Genomic DNA, 26,690 nt, shown 5'->3' with positions numbered 1-26,690 from the left:
GCAAGGTGAATCCAGGCCGGAAAATCCTCGCACCTGCCACTAATTCGGCCACTGTGCTTGCATAATATTTACTCTAGACAGCAGGCTGTGGCCAGGAGTGAAGAAACAAAGCCAGAGTCATGGGACAGAGGCCAGACTTGGGAAGTTCGGATAGGGGAAAAGAGCCAAAATAAGTTGTAACTGGTTAGTCAGAGACAGTGGAAAAAATTAAAATGGTAACAAAACCTTTTGATTTGCAATATACATTGCTGGCTGTAATAGAAAATAAATGGTATTGCTAAAAATTATTTGTCTAGGATTTGTGCCATTCTTATTTTTTCCCATGAACATTAAATCATTGTTATCTGCATGTCTGTATAGATAAATCACTTTTTAAAAAATGGAGATGAAAACTACTGAATATTTTAAGTACTCCTTTAGAGATATTTAGTAGAATTCAGCTGGAATTGGAAATTAGCATAATTGGAATTGGAAATTCAGCCTACAGTACAGACACTGAAAAAATTCCCACAGAATTCTGAATTTCATCCTAAACCTTCATGGCACTGGATTCAGGGGATGGGGGAAACAAATTTACCAAATAAGTATCTCAGTGTCCTTCACATTAGTTTAGGCTCTTTCGAATACACATTTTGTGAAATTTTATGTTCAAATTATCCACTAAGGCTTGCTTTCTCAGTGGTTCAATCCACTCCCTTCTCCTTTCCAAGATGGCATGTGGATAAAAGCCTTCTGTGTTGCCAGATCCTTTCCTCCTCCCTTCACCCACCACTGTCATCCCATTTAGCCTGTGCCTTAAGTCTCAGCTAGCCTTCCAGCTGCACCCTGGGCTAGGATGGTGCAGTTACACTCTGCTATGGGGTCATGGCTCACTGTGTCACAGTGGCTCTGCAGCCAGCCTGTGGACACTATACTCTCAGCTCTCCCTCGTTCCTCTGGTGAACAGGTGGAAAGTTCAGAGCTCTCCAAATGTCACCCAGTCATGGAAACCTGTGATGTTACAGGTCTCTCTCCCTCTGCCTAAATATATCACCATACAGTCACCCTTAACTATGGCTCAAAGTTTAAGTAGGCTCATTGAAATTCTATTTCAGGATTTGTTTAAAGATAATCACTTTCTAATTAGTTTAAGTGGAAAATATGTAAATTCAGAGCTGCTGGCAGCTGTATTTTTTCAAGTTTTGATTGCTTATATTCCCAGCACAAATAAGATGCTGGCACATACTAAGTTCTCAATAAATATCTGATGAATCAGGGAATGAAGAGAGATCTTGACTGAACAGCTAACCAATGAGAACAAAAAGGAGATATGGAGAAAGGGACTAATTCCTACGGAACCCATGGATCCATCAATAGGTAAAGCCAATTTTTATCCCTGGACTTTGCAGATACTCATGTATTTGAGTTAGGTTTTGGTCACTTGCAATCTAGTTATTAATAAAAAGGCATAATCCTAATATAATTTACACTAATAAATTTGAAAATCTAGATTAAAGTCATGATTTGTAAGGAAAATACAGTTTACCAACATTGGCTTGAGAAGAGACAGGAAGTCCAATTAGTTCAGTAACCACACAAAAAATTAAGTAGGTAAAAATTACCATATAATAAAGACTTTATGCAAGACTTTTTTCCCTTTCGACTAGACAAGCTTAAAAAAATATATCAAGGATAGCTGAATTCCATGAAGCAAACAAATGCACCAGTTTCATCTCATTTATAAAAAGTTCTATTCCAGAAATGAAAATGACTCAGTGTTAGAAATCTTTGAATAAAATTCACCAATTACAATTAAAGATATTGATTTTCCAATATATGCTGAAAAAAATCACTTGATAAAATTCTATACCTACCTCTAGTTTAAATTTTTTAAAGTAGCAAATTAATAATAAAGTAGAACTTAACCAAGGATATCTACCAGAAATTCAGAGCATACATTATCCTTAATGATGGAACACTAAAAGCATTTCCACTCAAGTCAGTAACAACACAAAAATCTCTGCTAAGCACTGCTAGTATCCAACATTATGTGCCAGATTGCTAAAGCAATCCTAACTAAAAACAAGTAAGTGAAATATGAGTACTGGATAGAAAATAAAGGCTAATCAATTGAAGAAGATGGGATTCTCTTGGATTTTCTAAGACTATACTGACAAACTTTTAAGAGTTCTGCAGTGTCATAAAAGATCAGCACATAAAAAGCAAATTGCTTTTGCCATGACAGTAATAACCAACTATAAAATATATTAGGAAAAAAGGTATATTTCACTATAACAACAAAAATAAAATCCCCAGAAACGAATCTGTCAAAAAAAATGTATGATTATATAAAGAAATCTTATGAAATCAAGAGAAGCCCACTCCTGGTTTAATGAAGATATAGAGTTTTCTCAAAAAGAAATACTATTGTTATGGTTGACCCTTGAACAACATGGGTTTGAACTGTGTGGGTTCACTTATACATGGTTTTTTTTCAAAAGTATATATACTACAGTACTACAAAATCTGCAGTTAGTTGAATCCACAATGCAGAACCACAGATATGGAGAAACCACAGGTATGGAGAGCCAACTATAAATTATGCTCAGATTTTGACTGCACGGAAGGTTGGCACCCCTAACCCCCGCCTGTTTAAGGGTCAACTGTAATTCTTTTCAAATCAATACTATAAATTTACTGCAACTAAAATCAAAACTTCAAAAAGATATGGTCACCAATAGCCAAAAATTTTTGAAAAACATTCGGATGCTTTACCCCCATCTCTGAAAATATACCAGAAAACTATAAGCAATGCATTATTTATTAGGAATATCAAATACCTTAGAGAATTTAACACATAATAAAACAGCATCCCAAATCAGTAAAAATGAACTTCAAATGGTTTTTGGACTTTTGAAGAAGTGTAGCTCTGTTCCTTGCACTCTTCACAGAAATCTGGATGCACACATAATTATCTTAAAAGAAAATACAGAATATGCTCTATATTTTGAAATGTCATAAAAATACTTATCAATTTTACTATATATAATATAAAACATCTCTTTAAAAGAGACACCAAAAGTAAAGCTAAAGACTTAAGTGACCAACTGGGAGAAAACATTGCAGCAGACATAAAAGAGTAATATCTATCCAAACTATATGAAAAACTCCTAACAAATCCATGAGATAAAAAGACAAATCATTCAACAGAAAAATGAGCAGTGTTGGCAAAAGGCAATTCACGTCTAAAATAAATATATGAAGAGATGCCCATCCTGTCAGATATTTTTTTAATATAAACAATAAAAATGGTAATTTTTTACCTATTAGATTAATAAAAAATTTTTTAAAATCTAAATCAAATGTCCTTAGGGATATGGGGAGCAGGTACTCATTCCTTGCTGAGGAGAAGCTGTAAATTGCTACCAGTCATTTTGGAAGCCAAATGAAGTATCTCTTTAAAACTGCCTAACTCTGGCCCAGCAATTCAAAGCTTAGGCATGCACTAGAGAAATCCCTATATGCACATAGTTATACAGGATGACATTCTTTCAGCATTGTTTGTAAACAAAAAACGAAAGGGAAACTACCCTAGTGTCCATTATAGACTAAATAGCTTATGGCACACTATACAAATGTAAACAGGTGAGATTAGGTGAGATTATACTCAAGTAAAGAAACCACATAGAAAAGTTGCAGAATGATATACATATATTTATGTAAAAACTGAAGCTATACATTTTATTTCCTGTAGCTATACATAACATGTATATACATTCACAGAAAAAGGTCTAGATGGAAAGTTAACAACTGTTACTTCTAGGGAAGGTATTGGGATTGAAGGTGACTATAAAAAATAGACTTGTCTTTGACGGTTTTACAAGTAAAATGTCATATACTAATTTGTAATTTAAAATGTAAAGAAAAAGCAATATGCACAGAATGATACATTTTAAGAAAAAATATACACAAAAAATTATCCTTTGTATTTCTTTCTCCCTCCCTTCCTTGATGGCAAACATACAGGATAGGTTTTAGAAGATTACCTGCCAAAATGATGCTTTAATACTATCTAAAGCTATCTCCAATAAAAACAATACACTCAACTCCTCTATTCTCACCTGAAAAAGAAAGCTCAGTTCAAGATTTGTCACAGCAATACAATTTCAGTTTAGAACTCTTACTGTTTTAGATATTTACAATCTTCACATAGTACATAATTGTATACTGAAATTTTGCCATATCTTTAGAATATAGTATCTGGGGCAAGGGGAAATAGTTTTTAAAGTTATAACTTAAATCATTATTAACATTTAAGTCAATGGCTTTATTAAGTTTATATACATTTCTAAAAGAACAAAGTACCAAACCAGATTGGCTTATTTCCTCAGCATTTTACTAATTGTACCTTTCACCATTAAACAAAAACACTTTGATAGTTAAAGTTATCGTTGATCATCTCCTTGTGAGGACTGTTCCTTCTGGAGATTATTCTGTAAAGCTACATCCTAATTAGAATAGAATAGTATTAGTGTTCAAATACAACCAGCTGAATTTTACGAATGACACTACTTTTGAGTGTAAAAACTAACAAGTTTTTAGAACAGTGTGCTTTTGAGAATTGCTTATTTTTAATTCACATATTGAAATCTTGAACCACAAAAACAATGACGATGAGAAAAAAAAGTGCCAGAACTATCTGGTTTCACAATGGTTATGACAGAAAAGTATAGTCAGCAGTTTCTTCCCAAATAAAAAGGTCATCAGTGGGGAAGAAAAACCTTTGAAGGATAACCTTAATGTTATTTGGAATTTCCCTCACCTATCCTAGGTATCTGTTCAACTGCCTCCTATAGCAAGTTGCCTTGTGAACGCGCCTCTCATATAAAAGAATAAAAGAGTAAGTTAGAAAGGCTATAATGTAGAGAGGACTAACTAGGCCAGTGTTAGAAAATCTGGATCTGTTTCTGAGATCCTGAGCAGACCTCAGCAGTTTCCTCTTCTGCAATGCAAGAGGGCTTCACTGTCTAACACACCTTCTGGCTCTAACTATGTTTTCATCAAAGGCCACCAAGGAAGGAAACATGCCTTTTTACCTTATAACATGAAGGCATTTTTATAACTGTTTTATGTATTGGTTTTATCTTCAGTTTAGTTCAGCAATATTCTACATTAAACACCCAGCGTACCTCATATGTTACAAATATTCAAAAAACACGAGCTTGGTGATGACAATTCAAAAGAAGTCATATCCAAGTAACTGATGTGAAGAGACTCAGAAAATAAATCATTTGAGAATATTCTTTATGTCTTTAAAACAAAAAATAGGTATAATTTTATTTCAAGAAAGTATTTAGCATTTAAAGTGGAGAATGACGGACTAGTTGGTAGTGCTGGCATTTATTTTCTTTTCACATTGACACTTGGAAAACAAGGTTGTAAGTTAAACTCAATCTCTTTAATATAAAAGTCTTTATTTAGTCACCTAAGTTTATTTTTACAACAAAGCACTTTTAATGTAATTTAAAACACACATGCTTTGATTGAAGAGTGATTGTAAATGGATCCAGTTTTCTTCCAACTGTGATGACAACTTAGTCATTTCCTCTAGAAGTACTGGCTCTGAAGGAAGCATTTTAAGGTGTAACTGAAAAGAAAAATGATAGTTGAACATTTAATTTAAGAAAATTAAAATTTTGTTTATTCTGGATTTAACTGTTTCACCAAGGAAGCTCAGAAGGTACTATTCTTAATTTTTTTTCTTAAATGCTGGTTTATTACCATCTCCCATCTCCCTCTCCTCTATTATGAGTTCCTTTATGGTACTGTCACTCTTTTAATAGAATTCAAGTGGTCATCACTCTCCTCCACGTAAGGACGGTCCTGATACAGATCCAGAAACAAGGTCCCAGTTCTAACACTAAATCTGTATTTCTGTGCTTAAGTTTCTCCTTTCATAGTAACCCATTGTTAATGAATGACCTATGGGCCCTTTGCTTTATTTTCTAAAGATTTAAGTAAACTTATATTCAGGAAGGTAAATTTGGGAAAGAATATAGAAACAATTTATGGCATTTCTATTTTTTAATTCTACATACTACTTTTCAAATAATTTAAAATAATTGGATCAAGTGAAAAGTTGTTTTAGATATTTATGGGATAAATGAAGAATCATATCTGCTATTACTGAAAATCAGCATCATCTACCTCCTTCAATACATTATACTACTAAGATAAACATGAGTTCTCTATTAGTCATAAAAGCAACTGTCATTGTCAAATCATTTGAAACTCCTTCAACCAGGATAGAAGTAAATATTTTGATTTCAACAGTAGAAAAAACAGAACAAAAAATGAACATAAAACCTGACTCTCTTCATGATCATTAAAAAAAAACCTGCCAAAATGTAACTACATTAAAAAGTTAATAGTTTAGTATACTGATCAAATGGATGACACACAAAAGTCAGGGGGTTGAATCAAAATTGTGTTAAAAAACAAAAGTCAACAAAAAACAATTACAAGCTGCTGCCCTATCCAGCCATCCAGTATGGTAGTCACTAGGCACAGGAAGCTATTTAAATTAATTAAATTTCTATAAAGTGAAAAATTCAGTTTCTCAGTCACATTAGCCACAATTCAAGTGCTCAGTAGCCACACACGGTAAGTGTGGATATGGAACATTTCCATCTTTGCAGCAAGTTCTATCAGACAGCACTACTCTATAGGAGGGCAAGCTGCGAAGTACTGTTTTATATATTAGACTTACCTTTAAAAACAACGCAAGGTATGCCTGGGCTAACTCAAAATCACGCTTTTTGTCCAACATCATCCCGATCATTTTCAAGAAGCTCTTCATAACTTCTACAGAACCACCACAATCAGGAGACAAACTTCGCAGCTCTGTTTCAATTCCTGACGGGCCTAATTCTTTCAGAAGGTTAAGAGCAGCTTCATCTACATTAAGTTTTAATAAGAATCCAGTTATTATCTACAGTCATTTCTTTTAGGAAACTAGTTTACATTTCAAACCCAACATATACTTAAATTGCACAAGAAATTACTTCTATGGCTTAATTTTTGTTTTGCATTTTCAGTAATTTAAGCTTTTTTCCTATTAAGGCTGTTAAAATCTAATTAATACCTAGCAACAGACATTTTAATATGCTCATGAATCAGTCAGAACAAATCCAAATATAAGAAGGCTATAGAAGTATACGCCAAGTTATTAATAGTATTTGCCACTGGGAACAAGATGAGGTGAGGGAATTTATTTTTCTTTCTTTCTTTCTATTGTTATAAAAATTATATAAGTACCACATGATTATTAAGAAACATTAACACTACAGAAATATATGTGGGGAAAGACTCCACCTTAATCTTACCCACCCCAAATGTACTTCTTTTCCCTAGAAGTAAGCACTCGTTTCATATGCATCCTACGAAAACATATTCTATACACTTATAACTTTTATACGAGGTATTTGATATTACAATGGCAATGACTATGCTTTTAGCTTTTTGAAAAGGAACAACACCAATGACAAAAGTCTAACACGTTTTATTTTCTGTTCTTCAGTATATATTAAATAGTAGTGCTTTTTTTCTTTGTTCCCCCATAAATATAACAAGTTACTCCCTGTATAATCCTGCTATTCTTTAGCCATCAGTACCATTCGTTGACTTTTGCCAATGTGCATGTGAGTGACACTGGTATGAAAACAAAGCATTTGGATCAGAAAACAAGAGGATAAGTCAAACAGGAGAATGTGATTTTTGTTAATTGCTTACAGCTCTTACTATCATTATTAGCTACAGTCTGTAGCTTTCAAAGTTTAAATCTATTAAAACACTCAATAAATTTTAAAATTGCCTTTTTATGTGATAATTTGGTAATATCTGAAATTATCTAAGACAAAAGTCTCTGCTGTATTGCAAACTATATTGCAAACTGTATTTGTAAGTAAAAACAAAAGCAAAAAAAAAAAATCCAATTTTCCATAAAGAATAAAGGTTCTCAAAAGATTATTATAATCTCAATATCATCTGAGTTTAGTGTCACTCATTTAATATAACACAAAGCTAAAATTACTTAAGATTAAACCCAAAATTTCAGTCCTTCTGGTTTTTACTTTCAGCTACTGAGAAGTCTAATATTTCACTCAATCTCTTCATATAAAGTAAAATAAACTGAAATACTTGGTAAAATATTTTATAATTTAACTTACATTTATTATTTACCAGTCCTTCCTCAAGTTTCAAGCAGAAATCTGATTTTTGAGCCAAAATTCCAAGATTTACCACTTTAGACTTAAACAAAAACAAATACACATTATTCAAAAACCATAAATGTAACAAAAAAATGTATAGTTTATAATTAAAAGCTATCAGTAATTTACTCTATATCTGTAAAAGTGGGTCTTGGTTAAAACTACAAATGTAAAACACAACATACGCACCCCATATATTTAGAATGCTCCCTCCAACTTGCTTCTTACCTGTTGAGGATCACTGTTTTGTTCAGGTGCAGCATATCTGGGTACAAGGCCAGGAACTGTTGGAATAAAAAACGGTGCTGATTTGGGTACTTTCGGTGGTTCCTTTGGTTTATTCTTTTTCTAATTAAGAGAAAATGAGAAAAGGAAAAAAGACTAGTAAGTAATTAAGTATTTAATTCCCACTTAATTTTTAAAAAGTCCAAAAGGTATAAAAAGGAATGAAACTTTTTCAGATTAGGATGCTAAAATAAAATCCCAACCAACCAAAACCACAGATATCCTTAAACTGGGATTCCCAGTGCAAACCTCCAGTATTCTTGCTGATAAGGCAGAAGGAAAATGACACCGTTCAGGAGAAGCTCTAAGGCAAAAACAGCTCATTTTCCTGAAACATGGATATTTACGTGAAGAAGTAACAAGTAATTTTGAACTTCTTTTATACTGAAATACAACCTTTTCTGCAAAATGGGCTAGAAAGCAAAATTTACATAAATGCTCAACAGTTTTTCAAATTTCTTTTCTCCAAAAGAAATTTGGAGCCAGAGTTAGACTCCACCATTAGAAGTAATTTGGTGAAATTTTTTTGTGAAGCATGGCCCTCATTCTTCTATTTTGTTGGAATTTTTATTTTTCCTTAGTACTCTGTGCTTTTAAAAAGAGAATACTGTTGCTCATTTATAAAATATTTCAAGTGTTAGCAAAATTCTATCACAAAAACCTCCCTTGGAATTCCCACTGACAGAATTCAGTTTTGGTGACTACATTGTTACAGATCACAATCTCAGGAGCATATGGTAAACTGCCTAATAAAGGAGTCGCACAATTTTACCTTACCCTATTCCTCTTCCATTCTTTAGGAACCCTGGGGAGTTGCTTTTTGAAAGAAAGCCAGGGATACTTGTGGCCTCCTGGAGGCACAGCATAAAAGAAAGTTGTTAGTTACATGAAAGCCAGGCAAAGCACTGCCACTAGCAATGAAAGCACAGCCCTTCTTTGTGATGGTAGAAAGTGTAGTAAGAGTCACAGTTACTCTTCTAACTCGTTGTTCTTGAGTTAGAAGGCAGACGGTCACTGAGTTGTAAATAAAAACAAAGGGCTTTGGAGAAGTTCCACAGGGCTCTGGAAATCACCTAATTTCATAAAGAAAACCTAAAGTAGAAAAGTTACCCACAAGACAAAAATAAAAATTCTAACCTCTTTCATTCAGAAGGAAATAAAAATATTGGAGGTGTTAGCATATTTCTCTCATAAAGAGCATTCACTCAGGTTTCTGTATGTTTTTATGCAGAACAAACTATATCTGAGCAAGAAGCAGAGTGGCCCCCAAATTTAGCTCAATTAATTGGACATTACTCTAATTGCTCCCTTCACACTCACCTACTTGTACTTTTTAATGTATTGCTTTTAAAGCTATTCCATAAAGTAGTCCCTTTACGGCTGACAAACTAGACAACATAATGGAGAGATTTCATAACTATGTGCCTGGACAACATACCTTTATGCTGATGCCCAATCTTTCAAAAAGTGAGCAAGTAAAAATAAGCACTTTTAAATTCTCTGAGTCAAATTAACATGTGAAAACCTCTCTCTTTTCTTACCCAAGACACACATAACTTTTCTCGTGCTAAGTTATTAGTTACAAAAATACTGCACCTTGTCATAGTTATGTCAGTGTTCCTTACACTTTTTTTAATGCCAGCCCTTAATGTGACTTAGTACACACATAACCTCTGGTGACTGTATGCATTTCATAAAACAATACTTAACCCTAATTATCAGAGGATAGTCTGAAATTTTCTACTCTAGTCTATACCTTTCAATTGCTTTTGCTACTCACAAATAGGGGTCATGAAACATGCTTTTAAAAAATTAATTTATGCCATAATTATCCATTTTTAATGTAAAATTGTAAACTCCTCAAGGACAAAGGGCCTAAGATTTTTTCCACTGCTGTCTCAGGACACTACCCAGTACCTAGTTCATATTAACTTATGTCCCTGAACCCAACAGCAAATCTTCTTATAGCTGACAGAGCAGGGTGTGGTATGATAAAGGGTGACTGAAGCTTACTTTTAAAAAGACCAGTGAAAGTATTCTAATCCCCAAAATGTCTAGCAATAGAAACATCACACATTATGGCAATTTTTTTTTTTTTATTTCAGAAGTTAAAAAAGTAATTTATTAGGCTGGGCTTAAAACATCCAATTTCTAATAGCTCTGTAGTTGCAGGCTATACTTTTGCTACATCCAAAGGTCCTTGATTGCCCTCAAAGTTGATATATATATAGAGAGAAAATCTTGCGATAATCATACTAGATTAAACAGCATTTAACCAAATGGTATTCTCTTTACTACCTTAGGCATCACCTGCTCCTCCTAAAGCCCTCAAAGTAAGGGAAGCTATCTCTACTAAAGAAAATACTTTTGGAATGTGTCTTTAGAGGCCAATGTTAAGTGTACTATAGTATTACCTTAATAACATCAAGATTAAGAAGATTTTTCCACCGGGATTCAGGAAGGAGTGACAGAGTCACCAGCTGCTCATTCAACTGTTCTGGGGAGTCATACTCTATCATTTCATCACTTGGTTCTATGGTTTCTTCTGATAATTCTACATCTTAAAACAAAAAATTTTCAGGTAAAACAAATTAATGCTGAATGAGATTTTTATCATATAAAAGCAACTTAGTTCATTCTAAATCCATTAGTATTTCATAACATGTTCACTCAATACAGCCTTGTAAAATCTTTCTATTTATTTAGTTCATCTTCTTATTTTCTCATATTAACTACAGTTCCCATCACCAGACTCAAAACATTTCTCCACTGGTATACTATTTGATATCAATTCCACATCAATTATATCCTTGCATAAATTCATGAAGTCATTCAAAATATTTCATATAAGCTAAAAAATACTTTGATTGAATGCATTAAATTTTGCCTTCAGTAGCAATATCCTGCACGTTAGGTTTATTATATTACACTTCAAAAACTACTTTACTATTTTGTGATTACCTTGGGTTTGACAAGTACCAGGAAGCATCACTACTGAAGGAACATAATCTGTGGGAAGTGGCCTTAATGAAACAACTGAATACAGGGAAATATTGGACCTGAGAAACAAAAACATAAGCAATATTGTAAAACTTATAAAAATATGTTCAGGGAAACGTCAATTACTGGTAATAATCGCCACAATCTTGAATTTGGCTATAAATTCTGATCACTTGTAAGTTAAAAAAAGATCTCAAAAATAGATAGCATTAATTTGAAAATGCTGATTCATATCACAGATGTCATCACAAGAAAGGTGTGCATACACATTATTAATGGAGTCTTTATTTCTAATGTAGCACAAAAAACTATTGGGTTGGCCAAAAGGTTCGTTCGTTTTTTCCCCTAAGATGGCTCTAGTAGCACTTAGTTGTCTTCAACTTCATTCGAAACAATTTTGTTAGATTGTATGTGACAGCTGTCATATCAGTGTGCATTTAAAAAAAGACATATCAAAATTGGTGAATTTTTGTGTAGCCATTTTAATATTGAAAATGAAAGAAAAAAAGCAACATTTTTGGTATATTATGCTTTATTATTTCAAGAAAGGTAAAAGTGCAACCAAAATGCAAAAAAAGATTTGTGCAGTGTATGGAGAAGGTGCCTTGACTGATAGAATGTGTCAAAAGTGGTTTGTGAAGTTCTGTGCTGGAGATTCCTTGCTGGACGATGCCCCACTGTCAGGTAGACCAGTTGAAGTTGATAGCGATCAAATAGAGACATTAAGCGAGGACAATTAATGTTATACTAGGCAGGAGATAGCCAACACACTCAACATGTCCAAATCAAGTGTTGAAAATCATTTGCACCAGCTTGGTTATGTTAATCGCTTTGATGTTTCTGTTCCATGTAAGTTAAGCGAAAAAAACCTTGATTGTATTTCCACATGCGATTCTCTACTTAAACGTAATGAAAACGTTCCGTTTTTAAAACAAATTGTGACGGGCGATGAAAAGTGGAACTGTACAATAATATGGAATGGAAGAGATCGTGGGGCAAGCGAAATGAACCACCAACAACCACACCAAAGGCCGGTCTTCATCCAAAGGTGATGTTGTATATATGGTGGGAATGGAAGGGAGTCCTCTATTATGAGCTCCTTCCAGAAAACCAAACAATTAATTCCAACAAGTACTGCTCCCAGTTAGACCAACTGAAAGCAGCACTCGACGAAAAGCATCCAGAATTAGTCAACAGAAAACATATAACCTTCCATCAGGATAACGCAAGACCGCATTTGTTTCTTTGATGACCAGCAAAAACTGTTACAGCTTGGCTGAGAAGTTCTGATTCATCTGCCTTATTCACCAGACAATGCACCTTTGGATTTCCATTTATTTCGGCCTTTACAAAATTCTCTTAATGGAAAAAATTTCAATTCCTTGAAAGACTGAAAAGGTACCTGGAACAGTTCTTTGCTCAAAAAGACAAAAAGCTTTGGGAAGGTGGAATTAGGAAGTTGCCTGAAAAATGGCAGAAGGTAGTGGAACAAAAAGGTGAATACATTGTTCAATAAAGTTCTTGGTAAAAAATGAAAAATGTGTCTTTTATTTTTACTTAAAAACTGAAGGCACTTTTTGGCCAACCCAATATTTATTTGAGAGATCAGTAATGGATAATACTTTTATAAAGTAACATAACATCCATATATTTATATTGCTTTGACAAATGGCAACCTTCATATAAGGAAATTATAAATGAAGTAAAGATGGACTGAGAGAATTAAGTCAGAGAGTGAATATGCTGATCAGGTTCTTGGGGGGTTGCTGAACAGTCATGGATTTCCCCTTTCTAGAATGGTCCTCTAAGTGCTACCTGACCCTGCACCATGGCCTTGGATGACTAATCAAGATGTGGATACCTGTCCCAAAGTGGGCTAATCAGATTCTGTTTCCTAAACATAACGAATCTGGAATGGAAAATAAAAATTGGAAATATCAGATTCTGAGTTAATAGCTGTACTATATGCTCTTGTTGCTGAGGTACCACAGCTACCATTCTTCTCTTGTCTTGATTGTTCAAGCCTCAAAGATTCCAGGAGATACTCCATTTTGCTTATTAAGATGGCCAGAATCTATTTCTATTATATAGTGAATTTACTTTCATATCCTAAAAAGCCAATTAGAAAATCTTGTAATTAGAAAAGGAATTCATTTTTTCCTTTTCCTCAATAATAAGAGTTAAAAGAATTAGGCATCTAAACTCAGAAAACAAACAAAAATTTTCTAGACCCAGATAATGGATCATTTATTTTGAACTCTTATATGTTCATCTCCATTAGAAGACCACCATAAAGATCTGTACATGGCTATGAAAAGTTACGCAACTAAAATGAATCTTAGAAAGTATTTTGCCCACATTTATGCCTTATTTTATAGATAAAGGAGTCTGAAGTTGAGAAGTGACTAGCCAAGGTCATCAAGGGGTATTGAGGCAGTGGCAGGAAGACCAGCCTGGCTGGGGATAGCCCTCTTGTAAGATTTTTAAACTCACTTATCTTTTCCGCAAATAAAAGCCAAATAGGATAACAGATAAAAATCAATCATGTAGTTTAGAATACACACTTGAGCAAAGCTATCTAAATTATCAAGCAGATGTTGACTTAGTCATAGACTTATGGTGAACTTTGTGACACTTCCATTTTATAAGTTAAAAAAAAAACCTAAAGGGCAATGTTAGCAACTATGATTGTCTGACAATATCATCTTCCTTTTCCTTCTTACCCCAAAGAGAACTATATACAAGAACTTACCATAGATAAATTCCAAGGTGGTCCACATGGGAAGTGGCCAGAAAGTCTCCAGTAGGGGACATAGTAACATTAAGAGGAGCTGAGTCCAACAAAAAGCTGTCTATAAGGCTATAGAAAGAATCAAGATGTTAAAATATTTGAACTCTACCAAAAAGGATATAATTCACAAAATACATTTTTGCTAAAAGAACAAAGGGTAAGAGATGCAGAAATTTTCTTTTTTAAATCACCAACACCAGAAAGTCATCACTAACAAAGAGCTTTGTTAACTAAGTTACTACGTGAAAATAATCTCCTTAATGAGAAAGACCCAGAGCAGAGCACTAAATAGACCAATTAACTGGAGAAAGAGTTTCAACAACAGGGAGAATACAGGAGGAAATGCTGTTTTTCTGGAATGCCATTTTGGTAGACTTGGAGACAATTCTAAAGATATCACACATTTAAAATAGATTATCAGTACTCTCCTGTATTTGTTATTTCAATGAAAATAATAAAAGGTATAGGCAATAGAAGAAAGTAATAAAATCATTATAAATAATAAGAGAATGGTAGTGGAAAAAAAATTTGAGCAATTGTTTTTCAAATAGGTAACCATGCTATACATGAAACATGAAAGTTCAGTCTATACAGCATAACCATAAAGCAGCTTATGGAAACTAGTCTCACAGCTTCAAATAGCTGTGAGCAGGGGTTGAAATTGGGGAGGAAAAGGGAGCAATCACACTCAAGAAGACGACTCAGAATAGGCTTCTCAGAAAACAGTGTGTGAGATAAGCCTTACAAATGGACAGGAATTCAATGGATGTTGATGGTAAAGAAAGCATCTTCTGGGTGAGGGAAATGGGGAGGGCAAGGTGAGGGAAAACACTGTCTAGCGAGGAGTGCAGTTTGGTTTTGAATACCAAACATCTGAGTTTGTTTTTGTCTTTTAATAAATGGAAAGTCACGACAGGCTTTTGAGCAGATAGTGCTGTAATCTTCACTTTCATAAGAAAATCTGCTAGCAGAATGTAGAATATATCTGAACAGAAAGAACAGTGAGATTATGGTAGTAGTCATCTAACAAGCAGTGAAGATTTGAACTAGGATGGTGGAAGCAGGAAGTTTAACGAGGTGAATTTAAGAAGCAAAAGAAAGCCCTAACACATTGGCATCCTCCAGAAGAGGCTTCTTAGGCTGGCTAAGAGTGTGAATACCTTGTATACTTTAAGAGGAGTATACTGGTTTTAATCAGGGCTGTTTTAAAAACTACTTTGTTCACTGAAGCCAATACAATATCCATGAGAAGGCATGGCAAGATGACTGAAGCTCAGAATGTACATTAAATAAACCAAATTATTTCAAGAAAGCAAATGACAGGAGTTAACACTTTTTTTAGTGCTCCATGCTAGGAAGTATCCTGAGCACTTGTGCCTATTAATTTAATCCTCACAACCCTATGAGGCAGATCCATCCTAACTACACACATTAGAAAAATGAGGCCCAGTAAGATTTAAAAACTTCCTCAAGGTAGAAAGTAACTGAGCCATATCTGTCACCAAGCAGTCTGCACACTTAATCACTATAAGCTCAGTAAAAACCATTACTGAAACTAAAGGTCCAACAGTTTGATAGCACACACACCCAAAAGAAGCCTACACTGGTGATTCATGAAGCACACTCTGAGCAGCTCAAAATGAAGACTTTCCAATGGAAGCATTAAATGACTTATCCATGATAAAATCTCTCTCAATGTGTTCATCACAGAGTGATTAACAATGTGAACCTTAACTAATGGATGCAAGGTAGTAGGACAAGACTAAAATTAGGAGCACTACAAACCAAAGTGTGCTCAGGACAATGACTGATGTTTAATTTTCACTTATGGGGAAAAAGGTGAGTAATAATCTGATTTCTGCTCAACCCTTCTTTGGAAACTCACAAGAACAGCTGCTCTGGGGGATCAAAGGAATTGGGGAGAAGGATAGTTGCTAAACTATATTGCTAAACTTATTGCTAAAACTATAATAAGTTGCTAAACACTTATTATATACCAGAGACTGTAAAATTATTTGTTAATTCATTTAATGCAAACAACCCAGAGCAGAAACTTTATCTCCACGTATACTGATGATTAAACGTAAACTCAGCAATTTCAGATCTTACCATTTCTTCTTTGTCTTAATATTTGTTCACTACAAGTGTAAGTGTGTGAGGGGTGAAACTCCCTAACATGTTCAGAATCTATCTGTTAAAAAGAGAAATCTACTGCTTGAGCAAATTTATTTTACTTGATACTATAATTGCTTTGGCAAATTCATTGTGCAGTGTGACTTCCACAGCTGTTGTGTGTGGGTAGGCTGGCCTTCCATTATGTAAAAGCATCAAATTGAGGAAGGTGGTTTCCACATACAGAGCATATTTTACATTGCCAAATTAGTTCATAAAGCTTAAGTCTACAGGCTTAATCCCAGACCTAACTACCATATAGTCTCCTGCTAATCCTACAAAATGGAAAGTCTCAGGTAAATTGTTTTTTGAGAGAAAAACTGAAAAAAAATTCCCATTTTAAGGGATCAGATTTTCAAGTACAGAGCTCCTCATAAACAGGTAACATTAACCCACTTCTGATTATATTCTAAACAAATGCAGAGACTGTCTAGATGTTCAATCTCCAAAGTGATGGAATCACCTTACAAAGGAAACTTTAATGAATAGAATAAAGGGATAGTTTTGCCTCAGTGAGAAATGCAAAACAATGTTCTACTGCAATTATTCTCATGTAATGCTCCTCAGAAAGCAAGGTCAGGGGGATGAGACAGAAAAAAAATGCAAAATTCTATTAAAACTATTTAATTTTATATTTTTCTCACCCCCAAAAGAGTTCAACCTAAACTTCTAGGAGATTAAAAGCAACCAGAAATTACAGGTGGTAGTGGTAGGGGATGAGAGATAAGTTCAGGGATAAAAAATTTCAACTCTGGGGACTTCCCTGGTAGTGCAGTGGTTAACAATCTGCCTGCCAATGCAGGGGACACGGGTTTCAATCCCTGGTCCGGGAAGATCCCACATGCCATGGAGCAACTAAGCCCATGCACCACAACTGCTGAGCCTGTGCTAAAGCAGTATTTTATCAAAATAAAATAATAAAAAAAGAAATTAAAAAAAAAAAGAAATTAAAAAAAAATTCGACTCTGCTTCTCTGAGAATCCTACAAACACAAGATAATTTTCAGCACTTAAACAAACAAAAAAAACTTTACAGGAAACAGTTCAGTACCTATGCAATTTGCTTTCATAATTTATTTTTTTGGCTGCATTGGGTCTTCGTTGCTGCATGCAGGCTTTCTCTAGTTGCGGTGCGCAGGCTTCTCATTGCTGTGGCTTCTCCTGTTGTGGAGCATGGGCTCTAGGCACACGGGCTTCAGTAGCTGTGGGGCGTGAGCCAGTAGTTGTGGCTCGCGGGCTCCACAGCACAGCCTCAGCAGTTGTGGTGCATGTGCTTAGCTGCTCCGCGGCATGTGGGATCTTCCTGGACCAGGGCTCAAACCCGTGTCCCCTGCATTGGCAGGTGGACTCTTAATCACTGCGCCACCAAGGAAGTCCCTGCAATTTGTTTTAGATAGGCACAATTCCTGATGGATACATCTGTATGTTACCACACACACCAAAGGTTTACTCATACGTATCACTTTTTAGCCTTTGCAATGAGTATATTCATTCTCTACATATTTAACATGTTATGTAAATGATAAAACTGCTTACTGAAGAAAAAACTAGGACTCTCCAAAGGTTGCCATACTAATTATGTTTAAAAAAAATGGGGGAAATCAAAAAACCCAACAGAGGACTTCCCTGGTGGTCCAGTGGGTAAGACACTGCGCTCCCAATGCAGGGGGCCTGGGTTCGACCCCTGGTTGGGGAACTAGATCCTGCATGCATGCTGCAACTAAGAGTCCGCATGCCGCAACTAAAAAGTCCACATGCCTCAGTGAAGATCCCTTGTGCCGCAACTATGACCCAGCACAGCCAAAATAAAAAAATAAATATTAAAACAAAAACAAAAAAACCCAACAGTTACCTATGGTTGTATGATGAAATACTGATCCTTCCTTCCTTATTATCTTCTACATCAAGAAAACCAAATCATCCTTAGAACATATGACACAACCCAAGCAAGGCTGATATCACAACTTTTGGGGAATGTCTTTCCCCTATGCTTATTACAGCAAAATCTCATTAACAAACTATGTCGCCTTGGGCAAATCACTTAACTTCTCTCTGAGCCTCCATTTCCTCATTTGTAAAAGAGGACTAAAAAACAGTACCTATACCTAATAGGATATGAGGAAAGATGAAAAATAAAAGCATATAAAGTGCCTAGCAGCTCATGGTAAATGTTAGCTTGGCTGCAGTTACGCAGCAGCAGTTGTATGATACTGCTTTTCAACCTTTCTCATTTGCTCCACTTCAAATCTTAACCAAAAAAGTAGTTTTTTCTTTATTAAAAATATACTTTGGTCCAATCAGTATATTTTCTTTTAACAATCCCTATGTGACTCACTTCTTGCTCTGGTGTTTCTCCCAGCTTAATGCCTCTGTATTCACTTAAAATCGCCTGTGTTCACCGAAAAATAAGATACCAGAGTTGAAAATCTATAGATTTAAATCTGTTCATCTTTTTACTAAAATAAGAAATTCAGCAAAAAAGGCTAATGCTGAGTCAAAGACTGGTGGCTTTGAACGCTACTTTCAGATCCTAATTCTTCCATTCCCAAAAAACCTTACCACTTTAAAAAAATATTTTGCCAATGTAGTACTACTGAACATTAACCTGTCTCTCCCATCTAACGTGAACTTAAACTACTAAAAAGGAAAACGAAAAGGGCATTGTGTCAACTCTATTTTCTGTACAACTTTCCTACTGTAAAGTAATTCAACTTATAATGTTCACTTTTAGATAGAAGCAAAAGTCCAAGAAGCAAAAGACTAATCAATATTTCTAATGGTACCTTTAGAAAAAAGTTGTGTTTTTTTTTTTTTTAATTAAGAAAGTACCAACTTGAGGTGAACATTTTGAAGCTGAAGGACACAGTCAACTAATTATATTTTGCTTTACTCTATTTTAAGTACAAAAGAGACACACCTGTGGACCAAACTCCCTAGTTATTAGAGTTGGACCCATTAGTGACACTCTTGCTGTGCATATTTCCAAATCCAGTATGTATGCTGTATAGACAGCTCTGCCTCATTCCTATATCAAACTTAAAGGGAAGTAAGTACATCAGGGTTTTTCCTTTCTAAAGGTCAAATTGCTTTCAGGTATGAGCTTATCTAATTCCTGAGAAAGAAGAAGAGTAGAATTGGACAAAACTTAGTTTAGGAATATTTCGAAAGATGGAAAAGTACTAGCTTCCTTCTCATCTTTCTCACGTATCTCTTTCCTTATGGTATGTTCCTTTTCCCATCACGCCTTTCAAACTCAATCTAAGCAATTCTATGTTAAGTGATATGATTTCAAATTGTATCTATTCCTACATAATTTTTAACAACAAAGTACTCTCTCAAATTACTGAACAGAATTAATGTTTTTTCTTCAAGTGCTGTTTTAGTGGCAAGTTTCAATCTATGGCAGATTTCTGAACACTGCTGGGTTTTACCCAAATCTTAAGACACACATTTTCATTACCTTAAGGTATCTAAATGTCTTTTTTCAAGAATTACGTTCAAGACAGAAAATATATAATACACACAAAGCAAAGTGTTCTGATCTCTTAACTAAATTCAATATCAACAACAACAACAAAAACAAAAAAATACTCAAAACAGAAGTTTGTCGTCCTGAAGTATGATCTCTACTTTGGAGTATCAAAAAGGCCAAATGTGCTTTCTTAAGGTTTATGCAACTCACTTCTTTATCTCAATTTTGCAGGAATAGAGAACCTAAGAGATTGGATTTTCCTATTATCTTTTATGGCACTAATCTCTGCTGTTTGAGATCAAAAACACTCCAAGGATAAAATATAGTCAGGTTAGAAAAATTCCCAGATATATTCACATTCAAAAAGTACATAATCCATTAACAACAGGTAAAAGTCACATGTAATGACAACGACTGAGAAAACCTCTGATAAGGTTAGAGATTTAAAAACTCACCACCCAGATGGAAGGTCCCAAGTTCTAATAGAGCAATCCATTGAAGCACTTATTAACCAACGACCATCAGGACTGAAAGCCTTTAAATTAAAAAAAAAAAAAAAGAATGCATACATAAATATATATGTGTGTGTATATGTATGTATTTCTGTATGTATGTTTGTGTCTGTATATTTAACAGCTTAAAGAATACAAGAAATGAAAAGATAATGCATGCTTCATTAAAAAATGTTTGAAGTATAAAATTTACATCTTATTACATAAAATACCATCTTATATACCACTGATTTGGATACAGCTAAGGACTAAGCTTTTACATGAATTATAAAAAGTTTTAAAAATGAATAGTTTCACCCAATTTTCAATTTCTACTCCATAATCTCCTATATTCATAGACAGTTAACAAACTGTATGACTACTAATTGTTTTTAACATAAAACTGCTGTTCTGAGAACATTCTATTAGAAATATTTTGTGAGCCTAATTTCAATTATAAAGTATCTGTGAAAGCAACAAAAGCTACATTTCCTTGAAAAGCATCTATATATTAGAATGGCTTTCTAAGGATGATTTTGAAGAATGCAAATTCTCTTAATATAGTGAAGTTACTAAAGAAGTCCTTCTGCTTGTACTTATAGATTCAGTTAAAAGTCTTTTCTTCCTTAATGATGTTTTATTTCCAAAGTATAAATTAAAACCACAATAATCAGATTTTCAAAATAAATTTAAATAATAAACTACTTATGCTACCATGAAGAAGTTATATCTTCTCTGTAGATAAAAATAGAAAAATAATAGCTCTCTGCCTGCAGCACATGAACTTTAAACCAAGTCAAATGTAAAAGAAGACCCAAAAGGAAAAACTTTAAGGTTTATAATGGTAGTAGATTGTTCATCCAGGAGTGTAAACACACCACAGGGATTATGACCATCCATATTAGCAAATAATAGTGGGATAAGTGAACTCCAACTTGGTCATGGGGCTACGATGATACTGTGGAAACTCAAACCTTAAGGTGCAGAGAACTCAATTTACAGAAGGATAGTGCAGATAATAAAGTATGGGAAAATGACTTTGATAGGTGAAGTCATGTTATAAATGCTCACAGATTTAATGGAACAGGAGTAATTTATTAGTGACTAGGGGAAACTCCAGACGTATAACTCGAAAGTAAAGTTTGAAAAGGAAAGAAATAGGAAGAGCAAGATGGCATTGACAGATGTTTTCAAAAATGCAATTTCATCAAAATTACTCCACTCCCACCCCCATTTCTATAGATGCTGTCACAACAAATTCTGCTGATGGGCAGTTCTGCCAATCTCTTATCTGCAGAATAACACAATTTCCTGACCATTAACCCCCCCACCCCTGATTTTTAAGGAAATGGGGGTAAACACTGCAAATTCAGATTTTTGGTGTGAGAACTGATAAGTAAAAGTAGCTGTTGGGAGTGTCACTAAGTAGGATTTTATTTTATTTTTTCTGTTTCAAGTAAATAAAGGTATCTGCAATTGATGCAAAGTCTTCAACTTACACTTTTTAAACTATAGTACTTATTACCATATTTCTCACTATAAGAACATAATAGTAAGCTAAAACACATTTTTATTAATTAAACTCTTTTGAAATTAAGATATATAAACTGTAGAAATAACACTAAACTAGAATGAACCAAGAATCAGATATTCCAGGTCTCCTATTAATTCATTATGAATGTAGAAAAACAGAAATGAGTTCTCTCAGCTTAGTTTAATATTAAGTCAAAAATGATACACTTATGTTTCAATGATTCACTCTCCAAAGTATATTCTGGCCTTGTTTAAAAAGAAAAAAATGAACTCTGGGATTTATACTTTAATGGCATTAACTTCCTGAGAAATATTAAACTTCTTTTAATTCTAAATTTTCCTTAAAAATCTCTTTTTTGAAAATTAGTCTCCTAATTATTTATTTTGAACATCTCCTCATATGATGAGTTTAATGCTATTAAAAGATAAGTTTCAATTATTTGAACTTTTTAAACCTAAACAGAAATAGAAATGAATCAAGTTTTATTTAAACATATAAAGTTTGTTTTACCATGTCATTTATTTGGCCTTGGTGTCCAGAAAACTCTCTGACAATCTTCCTAGTTTCTATGTCGAAAACACTAATGGAGAAGTCGTCCAAGGCGAGTCCCAGAATGCCACTAGCAAGATAAATGCAACAGTTTTAATGAACAAACAAAAAAAACACCCTTGAACTAAAATCTCACAGTCATTTAAATTTTGTTAATCAAGTATACCTTTGGGGGAAATTAAGCAAAATGCTGTTCTTTTCTATGAAAAGTCTGGTTTTTCCCACTTGGTAAAATTACCTATAGTTGACCACTTTACATGAGGGTTAGGGTGCCACCCCTCTGCAGACAAAAATCTGCATATAACTTTACAGCTGGGGGACTTCCCTGGTGGCACAGTAGTTATGAATCCGCCTGCCAATGCAGGGGACACGGGTTCGATCCCTGGTCTGGAAAGATCCCACATGCCACGGAGCAACTAAGCCCGTGCACCACAACTACTGAGCCTGCACTCTAGAGCCCGCAAGCCACAACTACTGATGCCCACGTGTCTAGAGCCCATGTTCCGCAACAAAAGAAGCCACCGCAATGAGAAGCCCACGCACTGCAACGAAGAGTAGCCCCAGCTCGCCACAACTAGAAAAAGCCTGTGTGCAGCAACGAAGACCCAATGCAGCCAAAAATAAATTTTTTAAAAAAAGATGATATTAACTTTACAGTTGGCCCTCCATGTCCATGGTTCTACATCTGTGGACTCAACCAACCGTGGATCATGTAGTGCTACAGTGAGTATTTAGTGAAAGAAAGTGGTGTGTAAGTGCACCTGCACAGTTCAAACCTGTGTTGTTCAAAGGTCTACTGTACTTAAATTAAGAACTAAAAACATCAAGAAGAAAGTCCATTATCATTAAAAGAAAAACTTTACCTGTCTCTATGTAGCAGCATCATATTTGGAGATGAATCAAGGCTCACAGAATGAATTAAAACTTTGTTTTTAAAGTTCCAGAACTTGAGTACTCCTTCACTACCAGTTGTAATTGTCAACTGGTTTAATCCATCCACTGCAACACCTCTAACAGATCCTTTATGGGCTTTAAAGCATATGTTAAAAGAAAAAAGAAATAAGAATTGCAACTGACTCTCTGAACACTACACAAAGAGTGATTCCTTTATTTAAATATCTAAGTTCCCACTATTTAATGCCCCTAAAATCTTTAAATTAATATGCATTTTAGGGAACAGAGAGATTATTATACCACTTGAGTGATAACAAAATCCATCAGGTTGATGCCATGAAGGTTTCAAAAAATAGTTAAGATTTTCTGCTTAATGCAAGGAGAAGAAAAGAAAGAACCTTTAATTTCTATAATATCCACTTTCCCCTAATACAACTATGACTTCATTCTCTTTATTTCAACATGGTGTTTCAAATAGATATAATGGCAGTATCTGCCACAGACAGCTGATGATAACCCATATACAACTTTAGCAAAATGACTGGCACTCAAGAATTTAATAAATGCCAGCGACAGTTATTAGCCTTTATCTATATTACTTTTTTAAAAAATAAGAAAAAGAAAAAAAAATTCAATACCTTGATCCTTGCCAAAACTTCCTCGGTGTATACCCGACTGCATGTTATATACATCTACAGTTCCTGATGAGAGACCAATCACAGCAAAGTTTCCACAAGAAGTTATATCCACTGCCTTAAGGGAAAAAAAATTAACACAAATGACACAGAAAATAGCTAACATTTTTATTGTACTTTATGGTTTCCAAAATATTTTTTTTAATCTACTAATTATCTCATTTTTAAAAAAAGAATGATAAATGAATTGCTTCGTTAATTTTCTTAAACATAATGTAATTATATTTGGGTGTATTAGAAATATCTGTTTGATTCTATCTCCATTCTCTAAGAAGTATGGAGAAATCCATACTTCCAAGACAGCAAAACATAACCAAAGTTAACTCAATTGAAATTTACTCAGGAGAATGGTATATCAACTGGTCTTCAATTTTTAATTTATTCACAACAGTACTAAAGTCAAAGCATTCCATTGCCTAATTTCTCATTACCTTACTTTTGTAATTGGTTTTATAGCGGATATAAAACTGAAACCATATCAGTTGGGACGTCCAATGAAAAAGCCCAAAATATTTTAATTATAACATATTAGGAAGGAAATACATGAGATACTGCATGGAAAACATTTACTTTATAAGCAGTTTCTGTAAAATAAACTCATATTTTAATACTTAAAGTAGCAATATTATATTAAAAAGATGTCTTTTTTTTTGTTAAAAACATGAGACTGGCTATGTGGTGGGTCATGCCCAGAGAAATGCTTCATTGCCACTGTGCATCAGTCAGATGTCACCCACCCAAGAGTTAATTCAAAAGACTGTTGAATTTATGCCTAAAGAAACAGATGACTTCTAAGACCTAAAAGAAAATATTCAACAGAGGATATTTAACTGTGCAAAGCAGCATAAGAATGATACACCACTGAGTCAAGATATATTTACACAGCATCCACAGAAGTATGCTCCACTTACATCTATATTTTTCTAGACAATTATAGCTTATTAGTTAAAAAAAGTTTTAGACAGGAAATTATGGACTAACTTTATAAAGCATTCTATCTTCCCAAATAGAACACTAACATAATTTTACCTATTTTGAACAACTCATAAATGTTTATGCTATATTATATATTTATGCTCTCAGGAACTAGTAAAGATACTAGGCTATAACCTACAAGTAATGGCCCCTGATGGCCCTGCTATACAGTAGTCCCCCTTATCTGCAGGGAATATGTTCCAAGACCCCCAGTGGATGCCTGAAACAGTGGATAGCACCAAACCCTATATATACTACGTTTTTTCCTGTACTAATGGGCAGGTAGTGTATAGAGCATGGACACATTAGATAAAAAGATGATTCATGACAGAGGGGGACAGTGCTACTCAGATGGCATGCAATTTAAAACTTATAAATTGTGTATTTCTGGAATTTTCTATTTAATATTTTCAGATCAAAGTTGACTGCAGATAACTGAAACCATGGAAAGTGAAACCATGGATAAGGGGGGACTGCTGTACTTTCTGGAACTTGCATTTATTTTAATAGGATTTATTGTTGTTAATGGGACTGCTTCTGGAAGTCTCCTTTTATTTATTTATTTATTTATTCATTCTAACCTATTGTTGAAGACAGCACAAGCAAAGCAAAAATGAATAAGCTAAGAAGGTTACCTTTGATTGACAAACTGTACCCTAGTACATGGGTTCTCTGATAAATACTTACTGGTTTACTACTTATTGACTACTGGCTTTGTTCCAGATAGCTGACTCCAACCCAGCACCAGATAAGTATCATTGTGTGCATGTATGTGTGTATACACACACACACACACACACACACACACACAATGTTCTACGAGTGATCATTATAGGCTATGAGTTAAGAACATAGGTTCTAGAAGGAGTGGTCCTAGGTTCAAATCCCAGCTCTTCCATTTACTAGTTTTACTGATCTCAGGCATATTACTCATTATAGTAAGCCTCAGCCTCAGTTTTATTGCCTATAAAAAGAGGCTAACAATACTCCATATCATCGGACTGTTGTGAAAATAATATAAAATAATATTGATATGTGCTAGGCAGAGAGCCTAGAACAAAGTAAGCACACAAAAAATGTTAGCTGTAATTATTATTACCACTACTATTACAATAGCTACTCAAAACTTTGCAGGTAAACTTAAGAAGTTTTAGACTCTCTATGGCTTAGAGATAAAAGCTTAAGAGTGGATTTTTATACTATGGAGAACAGAGCATACATACTGACAAAAAAAATTTGTACAAAATAGGATCAAATGTGGTTATACTTTAAATATGCATTTTCAAAAGCAGAGGCATCTAACAAACTAATAGAGCTAATAGATAAGTTCAGCAAGGTTGTAAGATACAAGATCAATGTGCAAAAATCTATTATATTTCCATACATTAGCAGTGAACAATCTGAAATGAAATTAAGGAAAGAATTCTATTTATAACAGTATTGAAAAGAATACAATTCTAGGAAAAATTACCCAAAGAAATATGAGGTTTGTATACTGACAACTACAAAACACTGCTAAAAGAAATTAAAAATCTAATTAAATGGAAAGACATCCCATGTTTATGGATCAGAAGTAATATTACG

At 34.2% G+C, this 26,690-nt stretch overlaps 1 protein-coding gene across 1 annotated transcript in view; it reads right to left on the bottom strand.

Annotated features, from left to right (window-relative positions):
• Positions 1-5,436: 5,436 nt before the first annotated feature.
• The window catches only part of WDR36 (WD repeat domain 36), a 37,462-nt gene continuing 16,208 nt past the window's right edge, over positions 5,437-26,690 (bottom strand). Inside the window, exons 13-23 of the mRNA XM_059916874.1 lie at positions 24,075-24,189; positions 23,406-23,571; positions 22,504-22,612; positions 20,424-20,503; positions 14,287-14,394; positions 11,496-11,593; positions 10,949-11,094; positions 8,478-8,597; positions 8,208-8,289; positions 6,749-6,936; positions 5,437-5,626 (exon numbers count right to left, since the gene is read on the bottom strand). Of these exons, the coding sequence (XP_059772857.1) occupies positions 5,477-5,626; positions 6,749-6,936; positions 8,208-8,289; positions 8,478-8,597; positions 10,949-11,094; positions 11,496-11,593; positions 14,287-14,394; positions 20,424-20,503; positions 22,504-22,612; positions 23,406-23,571; positions 24,075-24,189 (1,362 nt within the window). The 3' untranslated portion in view covers positions 5,437-5,476. The remainder of the gene's footprint in view (positions 5,627-6,748; positions 6,937-8,207; positions 8,290-8,477; positions 8,598-10,948; positions 11,095-11,495; positions 11,594-14,286; positions 14,395-20,423; positions 20,504-22,503; positions 22,613-23,405; positions 23,572-24,074; positions 24,190-26,690) is intronic.

This window comes from Balaenoptera ricei, chromosome 3, assembly GCF_028023285.1.
Source record: "Balaenoptera ricei isolate mBalRic1 chromosome 3, mBalRic1.hap2, whole genome shotgun sequence".
Lineage (NCBI taxonomy): Eukaryota > Metazoa > Chordata > Mammalia > Artiodactyla > Balaenopteridae > Balaenoptera > Balaenoptera ricei.
This window is presented reverse-complemented; position numbering and strand designations above follow the sequence as displayed.